General features: G+C 37.4%; 2 protein-coding genes and 1 non-coding gene across 4 annotated transcripts; 1 reads left to right on the forward strand and 2 right to left on the reverse strand.

Annotated features, from left to right (window-relative positions):
• Positions 1–1,028: 1,028 nt before the first annotated feature.
• Positions 1,029–2,692, forward strand: LOC143536988 (pentatricopeptide repeat-containing protein At3g57430, chloroplastic-like). The gene has a single exon (XM_077030857.1). The coding sequence runs from the start codon at positions 1,168–1,170 to the stop codon at positions 2,653–2,655; it is 1,488 nt and encodes a 495-aa protein (XP_076886972.1). The 5' UTR covers positions 1,029–1,167; the 3' UTR covers positions 2,656–2,692.
• Positions 2,693–2,878: 186 nt separating this feature from the next.
• On the reverse strand, positions 2,879–2,949 carry TRNAG-GCC (transfer RNA glycine (anticodon GCC)). The gene has a single exon. It is a non-coding gene; the product is annotated as a tRNA-Gly (tRNA).
• A 4,023-nt stretch (positions 2,950–6,972) lies between these two features.
• On the reverse strand, positions 6,973–9,778 carry LOC143537023 (uncharacterized). 2 transcript variants are annotated; one of them, XM_077030899.1, is made up of 3 exons: positions 9,585–9,778; positions 7,907–9,476; positions 6,973–7,436 (listed from the first exon to the last, which is right to left on the reverse strand). In XM_077030899.1, exons 2-3 carry the CDS (start codon positions 9,368–9,370, stop codon positions 7,089–7,091), a joined length of 1,812 nt encoding a protein of 603 aa, XP_076887014.1. In that variant the 5' UTR covers positions 9,371–9,476; positions 9,585–9,778; the 3' UTR covers positions 6,973–7,088. The 2 variants fall into 2 exon arrangements, with proteins under 2 accessions (XP_076887014.1, XP_076887013.1); XM_077030898.1 differs by having other exon boundaries at positions 7,907–9,778.
• Positions 9,779–11,490: the final 1,712 nt, after the last annotated feature.

Consider the following 11,490-nt stretch of genomic DNA (forward strand, 5'->3'; position numbering starts at 1 on the left):
GGTACAAGAAAATAGGGTGAAAGCTGGGAGTGATAAGTGACAAATCGAAAGTTGAGAGTGTTATCTACCAATGAGAGAATGTTAGGAGCATTAAAAACCAATATCCCTATTAAAAACATAAATAACAAAGTTAATTGACTAAACATTTAACCTTATCAAGACAACCATACTTTGTGACACTAAAGTTCTCAATTATATTGATTAGATAGTTTGTATCATAATTCTTATTAGGCGACCCATAGTGTAGTGGGGCGACTAAAAGGGGCGCGAACACCGCCCTCTAAGGTGATAAGGGGGCAGACGACTAGTTTTTGTCCTCTGCCATGTTTGTTTTTTTTTATTATTATAATAGTTTGTGTGTGTGTGTGATATATATACATATATATGGGGTACAACAACAACATAACCATAAAACAAAACCCCAATATTTGCTGACTGGGCGCCACATGACGCAACTCACCCCATTGTGTAGCCTTTCACTCCACATGGCCTTAGGGGTGTATGTGGTTGGTTTTGGATACAAACCAACAATGCAGTTTTTGAGGTTTCTTAAATCATTTGATTTTCAGTTTTTATGATGGGTTATGTTTGGTTTTTATTTTTGTCATCTAGACTTAAATATCTGAACAAAAATATATGTGTTCTAAAATAATAAATTCGGTCTAAAATAATTTATAATAAAACGAGTCGAGTCTAAGATTAAAAATAATAATAGATAAGCTAAATCTAAGCTTAAAAACAACTCGAGCCTCTCGTAAGTCAAAATTCAAAATAAAGTTTTGGCTCAACTCGTTTACACCCAAGTTCCTGGCTTAAGGAGCCACGTTAAACATTTGGTCAATAGTCAAGACAAATGCTCTAAAGACTAAAGTTATGCCATGTTCCCCACAAAGCCATCGTCTTCTTCATCTTCTCCAACTGATAACCAAAAACCCATTTCTAAAACTAACCCAACAAACCCATGCTCAGGTTTACCACTTGGGTCTTCACCAACACCCAGTTATCTCAACGCACCTCATCAACGCCTACTCTCGTTCCCACAATCCCATTCAATCTCGAACTCTTTTCAACTCAATCGAACTCAAAGACGTCTGTTTATGGAACACATTACTCAACGCATACGCAAACAACAATCTTTATCATGAATGCTTCACTGTTTTCAACAACATGAGTGTTAATTCTTCACCTGACGAGTTCACATTCTCGACTCTGGCTAAAATCTCCGGCGAAATCACCGGAAAATGGGTTCACGGGAAGTGTGTTAAGCTTGGGTTGTTAATAGACACCGTGTTAGTTAATTCAATTATGTCAATGTATTGTAAATGTGATAGAATACAAGAAGCACGCCAACTGTTTGATGAAATGCCTGAAAGAATTGTTTCTTCTTGGAACATAATGTTGGCTACTTATGTTAGTACTGAAAACCCGTTTTCGGATTCAGAAGTTTGGGGGTTTGTGAAGAATATGTTAACCGAAGGGCGGAAGCCTAACGGGTTCACGTTATGTAGCCTGATTCCGTTGTGTGGAAACCGAACCGGCCCGTTTGATCATGGAAGGGAGCTTCATTGTTACATTATACGAAAGATGGACCTTGATGCCGACTCGGGTATTCACTTAAACTGCTGTTTGATTGATATGTATTCACGGCGTGGTAAAATAAGCTCGGCCCGCCATGTTTTCGACCAAATGAGGTTTGAAAACGTGTTTGCGTGGACTGCGATGATGAACGGTTATTTACAAATTGGGGATCATGAAGAAACTGTGAATCTGTTTTGTGAAATGCGAAGAACGAGTAAGGTGGAACCGAATGAGGTGTCGGTTTTAACGCTTCTCCCGGCTTGCAGCTTGACTGCAGGGTTATTAGGAGTGCAACAAGTTCACGGGCTTTCTGTTAAAACGGGGTTTCTTAATCACACGTGTTTATGCAACTGTTTAATAGATATGTACTCCAAGCACGGTCTATTAACCTCCGCAAGAAAACTTTTTGACCACGATTGTTGGTCAAAAAATGCAATTTCATACGGGTGTATAATAACCGGATGCGGGTTACACGGGGCCGGTCAAGAGGCGGTTAATTTGTATGCTAAAATGGTTAAAAACGGGATCAAGCCTGATGCTGTCAGTGTGGTTGGAGTTCTTTCTGCTTGTAGCAAATCGGGTCTGGTTGAAAAAGGTCTTGATGTTTATAATAAGGCGGTGAGTGTTTACGGGGTTGAACCGACGGTTGAAATGTGTTCTTGTGTGGTTGACTTGTTGGGACGGTCGGGTCAACTGGACGAAGGTTTGAGGTTCATAAAGTCAATGGGTTTAAAACCCGAACCGAGTGTGTGGGGGGCTCTTGTTAGTGGTTGTGTGGTTGATGTAAACTATGAGACTAAGGTTTTGGGTTATAAATCACTTATTGAGATTGAGCCTGAAAACGCGTCTAATTATGTGTCACTTTCTAATGTTTATGCAAGTAGTGGAAAGTGGGATTGTGTTGGTGATATAAGAAGAGTGATGAAAGAAAGACGGTTGCGGAAGGTGGCTGGGTGCAGTTGGATTATAGTTAATAGTAAAACTCATAGTTTTTTAGTAGCTGATAAAGCACATCCTGCATGTGACAAGATCTATGAAATATTGAATGAGTTGATTCTAGTAATGAAAAGACCTTGATGCTAAAGATGTGCAAAATCATTAGTATCAGAAAATTTGTTGTCTGGTTATTATAAGACCAAAATGAACTCAATTTAACAGAAAAAATTGATAGTTTTCTGGATTTAAGTGGGTATTGAAGTATCAAAAAAAAAAGAGATGCTCAGAATTGCCTTAACTTCATCCAGTTGGATGTAGACTGATGGACCCTACCATCATATAAGGCTTGAATCATCACAACAAATGCACCAGCCGGGAATCGAACCCGGGTCTGTACCGTGGCAGGGTACTATTCTACCACTAGACCACTGGTGCTTGAAGAATATTGTTGGATGTTAGTTAATGACTTGGTATTAAAGTAGAGATAAATACATGTGTTCTTTCAGAAATTGCTTAGATTTTTTCTGGATAAAACATGTGTGGTGTATAGTACCTAATAATATAATGATGGTAACTTATAGTTGTTATAGTTAAATAAACATGTAGTGCATGCAATAGGCTAGGATATGATTTATGATTCAGTGTGCTACAATAGGTTTATGATTTAAACATGCATGATGCCCATCATGTTAATAAACACTCTACAGATTTTTCCTGCCAAGATAAGCATTGTAAGTGTGAAACCACTAACATAACTCTTCAGAGACAACAAGTCACTAAGATTTTCTCACATTTCTTGAAACTGTATTTAATGTTGCAACATTTGTTTGTGCTTCTTATGTACATAGAAGGCGGCCTATTTATTAAGTAACGAACCAAAAGCATATATTGGTAATGATACGTTGATGTTAGATTGTCACTATCTAGTAAAAAACAATTAATATCAGCTCCTAATCACCTAAGCAAACTAGGGTAAGTATGGTGTCGAACACAAGAAGTATGTGGTCAATGTAATCGTGCAAACAAGTTTCAATATTATGAAGTAATATGTTTTAGTGCTGATCACACAAGCAATTAAGTTGATTTTAATAATGATTAATCAAATTCACAAATTCAAGCAATTAACAAAGATGAATCATCCCCTGGGTTCAAGAATGTAATTTAACAGTTTCTCATGCAATCTAACCGATTAATTATCACATACTGACTAAAGACTGATTAACGAATTAAACCTTAGGCACCAGCAATTAGGGATGAGCATGGGATGGTACCGGTACCGACCGGTACCGATCCCGATTTTCCCGATCCCGAAAATTGGAAATTCTTGGTACCGGGATAGTACCAGTACCGAGGGTAAAAAATCGGGAAATACCGGTACCGTACTACGATCCCGAAACTTAAAACCTTGGTACCGATTACCGATTTTGCTCATCCCTACCGGCAATCGCTAACACACTGCACTGGTTATCAAACCGCCCCTACCAGTGTGACTCAACTAAGGGCAATTGTATGCTTTGTTGTATTCAAGCTAGTCAAACAACCCTATAAGCAATTACTATACAACTGACAAGCTAATCGTTATGATCAACGTAAAGCTAAATCGATTGAATGCACATCAATACTAAATATCAATACTCATAGATCAATCAACGATAATTACAAATTGTATGTTCTTGGTTACATTAAAAACTGAATAAAATACAAACTTTACATCCCGAGAATGAATCAGAGAGATTAGCCGAGCCTCGACATCATGGAATCTTCAAATATGATGATATGGAACATGTATAAAATACAAACTTTACATCCCGAGAATGAATCAGAGAGATTAGCCGAGCCTCGACATCATGGAATCTTCAAATATGATGATATGGAACATGTATGTGATCTCGATATGAATCGGAATGGTAGAATCGCCCTCTTTTTGCTCTGGAAATCGCCTAGAAGAAGTTGTTGGATAATAGGGTCGTGCTTGAGAGAAATAACATAAAACCCTAATTTTCCCATCTGCGTCACCCATCGCGTTCTGGCCCGCCCATCGCGTATCGCGATGGGTCTTCTCAGCAGAAATTACATATTATTTTCTCTTTTTGCGTGCTGGATGTCCCGGGTCCTCATCTCGTGCCTCAAAATGTCTAAATTAGCTGCTTTAACGTCTGTGACCTGAAATACAATAGACACGTATGAAGTATCGAAGTTCCCACAATAAATAGTTAAAACTAGTAAATAAACAAACTATAGTATATACAAATTAACCAACCATCATACGTATATGATTTTTCTATTAGAGTTATAATCAACATTATTGATTACTTGATTATAGTAAACCCATAATTAACAAGAAACATAAAGCTCCTATATGAAAGAGGAGCTATATTTTGACTACAAAAGTCTAGTCGTATTCAAAAGCAAGATCATATACAATTGTCCATATATTTTTTGGTGTGAAAGACACCAACTCTAAGGCCATATATAGTGGGGCTTGGATTTGGACGATTTGGGGCTACATTGGGCACGAACACCGCCCCCCAGGCGATATGTGGGCGAAATGGGGCGGGGGCGGGGTGTTATTATCGCCGAGTCGGGTTTAAAAATATTATTATTTTTATTATTTGTCCGTTTTCAACGGTCACAAATAAAAAAAATAATTAATTAACTAAAACAATATATATCAAAATTCTTTAAAAAAATCTAGCAAAATGAATCCTACAAACAACCCAACCCGAACCAACCGAAACCCGTGGAACTCACCGCTATCATGACATAAATGATCAAAAAACACGAAAAGTTTGTCGAGGAACTCAACGATAGCATGAGAGAAACCAACAAACAACACGAAAAGATTGCCGCTATGATGGAGTTGCGGGAAATGAGTAAAGAATACGAATCCCTCAAAGCGGCTGGGTCACACGAAGAGGCCGCATTGTTGCAACGACGACGAGTCAAAAAAATACGCGAATATTATGGATATTAGTTTTTTTTAGTTATGTACTTTTTTGTATTTCTTTTTAATTTTAATGCATTTTTATTTAATTATTTAAATAAATTGGTTTTTATTTGTTTAGTTTAATTATAAAAAGAAAATAATAAAAAAAGATATTGTGGGCCCAATTTGTAGCCCATACACCATTACACCCCAAAAAAAATTTCCACTCCTTGCTGACTGGGCGCCACGTGTCACAATTTGCCGCCATTTGTAGCCCCTCCACTACACATAGCCTAACCCGCACACATTTAGAATCATGTAACACTATAAGTTTTAACACGACCCATGTGGAGCATGCATTTAAAAATGGAGTTCCAATTACTGGATTGTTAACTCGATTTCTCAAACCGTAAACCACAAAAAACAGTTTTACAACAATATAACTGTAATGAAAAAATTTGCTCAGAATTGCCTCAATTTTATCTATTATTAAGATGTCGATCAATGAACCCAACCATCAAAGGCTTTCATCATCACAGCATTTGCACCAGCTGGGAATCGAACCCGGGTCTGTACCGTGGCAGGGTACTATTCTACCACTGGTGCTAGATGTTTCGTCTCTGAAGTTAATATAATTAACTAAATCAGCTATATATACAAATTTCTTTTACTGTATGTAATAACAGTGATGACAAATTTCATGTTTGAAAGGATATTTATATTTAAATTTATTACATTTATGCTCTTTAATAAAATTCTTTTTCAAATATAAAGGCGTTGGATCTTAGCGTTATTCTATAGTTGCATGTTTGAAGTTGGATCTTAGCGTTATTCTATAGTTGCATGTTTGAAGTCTGGACGATAAGTATTCTTATGGTTTTGTTATGAAGAACCGAACCCATTTTAGCAGGTAGAGACCATCTACATAGCAAATCTTGTACCGAAAATTGGATCGTTCATACCTCAATCGGCTCTTGGTCAAAAGAGCTAGAAAGCTTAGCATGTACACTGTTAGCTTGTAACAAAAGTACATAACTATTAATTATAAAGGTTAAAGAAACTAATCCACACACTTCACTCTATTTTTGTATTGGCAGGCAAAGTAATTAGCTTGCAACAAAAGTATGATAACTAGATGAGGCATTAGAAACATCATTATTATATGTTGGTGCAAAAGATTATTACACATAGTAAATTGCACTTTTTTTATGACAATAAAAAATATATGCATATGATAAAAATGTTAAATATAATTATCCATATGTCAGTATCATACAATGATTATCAGTGTCTACAGATGTGTTGATCGATCGACTCCTTGGGGGATATTAAATTGTTGTCAAGAACAAAACAATAGAAGACCCGCAATCACTGAGACGGCATGTCCTTGAATCAAGTTTTCACCACACAAATCTGAATTTCATTTGTTACATATGCATTATCAATATTCAAAGCAAAATCACATAAAATGTTGTAAGAATCCAACATGAATCTTGAATCTATATATTGTATCAGTTACCAGTTTTTATTAGTATAAGGCCCGTGGGCGCAACATAGGCTTCCTAGGGTTGTCTATCTTGTATATATTTTCCTAGTTTAAGATGAACAACTTTTACACAACAATTTTGTTTATAAACTAATTACCGAATTATAAAACCCGAATACTCGCTTTGGAGTTCTTCATTTCTTTGCTTCTCTTTTCCTGCATCTTCCTCTTCTTTGCTTCGGCTGTGATCCACGTGTAGTCAGCAGGAATCAAAAACGGGTCATGATCGTTATCTACACATGAAGTTGAAACACTCGTTGATGAGATGACATGTTGATACGGAGCTTTGATCCACTGAAACCACGATGACGAACTTGCACTTGTTGAGATATTGTGGTCTGTGGCTGTAGGACTCGATGGTGGCGTTGAAAATTCATCCAACGGTTGTAATTCTTCAAATTTTGTGAACGTAACCAATACTCGTACGGTTGGGATCACCGGAATGGCAACCTAGAGGTGTAAAACCGAGCAAGAAACATTAGCCGAATTCTATAACAGTTGAGCAAAAACTGACAGTTTAGTTTTATGTTCTTGCAAAAACTGATTTTTCAGTTCGGTTTCGTATGTAATTAAAACGAAAACCGAAGCAACTGAATGTATAGCTTATCGTTTTTAATATTGAATGTGAAGTAATTTATTAGAATATGATAAATAGTGCAACCCAAATATATTAGCCTAAATGCATAATAATCATTATATTTTGGGCCAATCTTGTTTTCTCGGCCTAAAAATATCAAGCCCAAATGGCAAAAGCAAACCGAAACTGAAAAAACCTGAAACCGAACAGTCTTAGCCCAAACCGACCCATGCACACCGCTATCGCTGGTTAGCGGGGTATTGGTGGGTCCCGTGAATTTAGAGTAACATGTTCCAAGAACATTCTCCAAAACATACTAATATTCACAGAAAGCGAAGCAAACCTTAACAGGAAACGTGCCTGATGGAAGTTTTGTGGTAAGTAATTCTCTTAATCTCCGTATCGCCTTCACTTTATTCGCCAAAATATCAAGCAAAGGTAATAATTCATCGGTCTGCAACGGAAAATCTGGTGAAAGCCATAATACCGGCCTCAACCCTTTCTTATACTCATTCTCGGTTTTTCCATCTCTTTTCTTACCAACCCATTTGACATTGCTATTATCATCTCTGTTAACTTGACCTTGACTTTGACTATTCTTAGTATCCCGTTTCCGCCATCTATCAAACCACCCTTTCTTTTCTCTTCCGTGTTTATTAAACCCATTTTCACGGCTAGAACCGTCTTCAATCGGGATATCTATTTGCTCACGAACACCAGGTTTATTATTTTCATAATCTTGATCCAAAGAACCGGACTTTAACGCCTCCTCGAGTTGTTTCCGCTCTCCGTCAGTCAAAATATCATTCAAATCTTCAATATCGGTTCCGTTCCCGTTAGAATCTGCAAACAACTCGTCATCCGGCTTAGCACCCGGGGCCCGTCGGGACTTTATACTCACCACAACATTTTGCATATCGTAAACCTTCGCCTTCCAATTCCCGACACTTTCAGTTTTCTCGAACCCTCGCCAAGTCATCTGCGGCACGAGAACCGCTTGGGTCACATCAATCCCGGGCCTAAAAATACTACTCCGAGTCATGGCTTGAACCTCCTGGTCCACCTCTTCATCCGTGGCTGACCCACCCGCACCATCCAACGCGTTCATCACTTCTTTATTCTTATGTGAAATCATAATAAGCGAACCGGGTTTAACTTTCCCGTCTTCAGACCCATCACCAAGAAACAAAAACGATTGATCGGCCCGTTGGATTCTAAACCCGTCAAATCCAGATAGAGTCGTGTCAGCCCGTAAATTAGCCCCACGCTTCCAAATCTTGTACGTGTCAGACGGGGCGATTCGGGAAATAAACGGGATAACCGAGCTTTCAAACTGAAACGTTATTTCCATATAGAAATCCCGCATTCGTCTCATTGTTGCTAATAACCGCGGTAACCTTCTGCACCATTTAGCCCACGCTGCGGGTTGATAATGTTTGATTATTATTTTAGCTATCTCTTCTTCATGGTTACATATAGCTTCTTGTAAAGCACTCCAACCGTGCTCGTTCTGCAGACTCCAATCCGCACCAGCACGCATAAGGATCTCAGTGGCGGTAACATCACTATTCTTGACAGCTAAATGGAGCGGTGTATCACGGTTAGGGACATCACGGCGGTCAATTGTGGCGGATATCTCATCGGCTTTCGCTTCCTCCGCAATGGAGTCGGTTTCTGTCCGGATATCAGCCGGGTCAACGGGCCGGGGAAGAGTGGATATTATTCTGTTTAGGGTGGTGTAATCTTTGGTCAATACTGCTTTGTGGACTGAACTATGGGCATACAGAGCAATATCTAGGGCTTCCATTGATAAAAAAATTAGGGGTTTTACTTAATAAACCCTAATTGTTCAATTAACCATCCGAATCAACAGAAATTGGAAGTCAATTTGGAAATTGTGCAGTGGATTTGACCTAATTATAATCCAAGAAGAACAATTAGATTGATCAGCAAGTGAAATTAGGTCAAGAACAAGATGAAATTAAACAGAACATGATAATAAAAATAAATAAAAATCAAACCTTTGATCCAATTAAACTTGTTTTTGATGGGATTCAGTTCAGGTGGCTGAAAACACACAGAGTGAAATAATATTAAAGGTAAGTTTGTGAATGAAGCAACAAAGGGTGTAATTGTTTGTGAGGAATACCAAAGTTGAAAGAAAATGTCAAAGAATATGGAAGACTTTATTGAACAGGTCAACTTGTTAAAGATGACATGACATTGAGTGAAATTATTATTATTACAGAAATAAAAGATGTCAAAAGTGTAAAATTTGGTTAAGTAGAGGTGGGAGACAATCAGACAAACCTTAAGCCCTTTATCAAGCTTTATATATTTAAATAACAAATTTTAATGACCTTACTTGTTGGCTAAAAAAGTGTTTTTTTTTAAGAACGGCGATTTTGTATTTTGATTATCACACTGTTCAAATTTAGAGAGCTCCGATATTTTATTTTGGTTAGACAATGTTATCTTAACCACTTGACAATTGTTGTACGGCCACAAGAGCAGAACTTTCTGGCGTAACACACTGTGCGACGAAAACCCGAGTGGGTTCAGAATTCGAACTAACAACCTTGTAAAAGTCTTAGCTCAAATCCTTCATTATCAATATTCACCTAAAGTGATACAAGTGTGGATAAAATTCGGGTCTCCACTAGAGAACTCAAGTCTTCCTACCAATACTAGAAAAGAGTAATGTTTCCTACAGAAATTTACAACGCATTTTTTATGAACGCTAGGATAAATTGGTTGGCCCAAATCATTGCATAGAAATTGATTTGATTGATCTAAGTTCATACAATTTATTATTTTGATCTAAGTTCATATAATTTATTATTTATTAATATTTTCCTTTGGTCAATCGGCGAATAAAATGATCTGAAAAGGGAAATCATTCTATAGAACATCCTTTTTTTAATGACATTTAATAATACGTGGTAATACCACAAGACTTCTTCGTCAAATTACGACTCCGAATAGTGAATATTCGGATTCGATGACCAATCTAAACTGAATATTCATTGGGGGGAAGGTATGATTATGATATAAATGGACCAAACAGGAATTTTAGGAAAAAGATATTTGAGATCTCTTTCCCCCCTTTTTTCAATTCTCTACTCTAATATCTTTGTTGTAATCTTTTTTTCTATTACTCTGATCGTAGATAGTGTAGTTGTATCTTTTCATTCCCTAAGTCAATTTTTTTTAGCCACGCACACATTGCCTTAGGTTAAAAAAAAAGACTTTCTAGTCAATGGTGGCCCTCCATGGATTCACCTATATAAGTCGCGGCTAAAGTTGCAAAAATAAGAGCTTGAATACCACTTGTAAATAATCCAAGGAACATGACGGGGATAGGAACCACTGAAGGTACTAAAGAAACAAGAACAACAACTACTAATTCATCGGCTAATATATTTCCGAAAAGTCGAAAACTAAGTGATAGGGGCTTCGTGAAATCTTCTAAAATGTTAATAGGTAAAAGAATTGGAGTTGGTTGAATATATTTCCCGAAATAACTTAATCCTTTTTTGGTAAGACCCGCATAGAAATATGCCACTGACGTGAGTAAAGCCAAAGCAACAGTAGTATTTATATCGTTCGTGGGTGCGGCTAACTCCCCATGAGGTAATTGTATGAGTTTCCAAGGTAAAAGGGCGTCTGACCAATTAGAAACAAAAATAAATAGAAACATAGTTCCACTAAAAGGACATTTTCTTCTCCAATTTGAGTTTTACTCACATCTCGAATAAATTTAAGGACATATTCGAAGAAATTCTGACCGCCGGTCGGAATGGTGTGTGGGTTCCGAACGGCTAAAGCGGCTGAACCTAATAAGATAGCAATTACAACCCAAGAAGTAATAAGTACTTGGCCGTGGACTTGGAAACCCCCGATTTTCCAATAAAAATGTTGGCCTAC

Source organism: Bidens hawaiensis, unplaced genomic scaffold (assembly GCF_021521415.1).
Source record: "Bidens hawaiensis isolate Kalapana, Puna unplaced genomic scaffold, B.hawaiensis_p1.1 tig00011076_1, whole genome shotgun sequence".
Lineage (NCBI taxonomy): Eukaryota > Viridiplantae > Streptophyta > Magnoliopsida > Asterales > Asteraceae > Bidens > Bidens hawaiensis.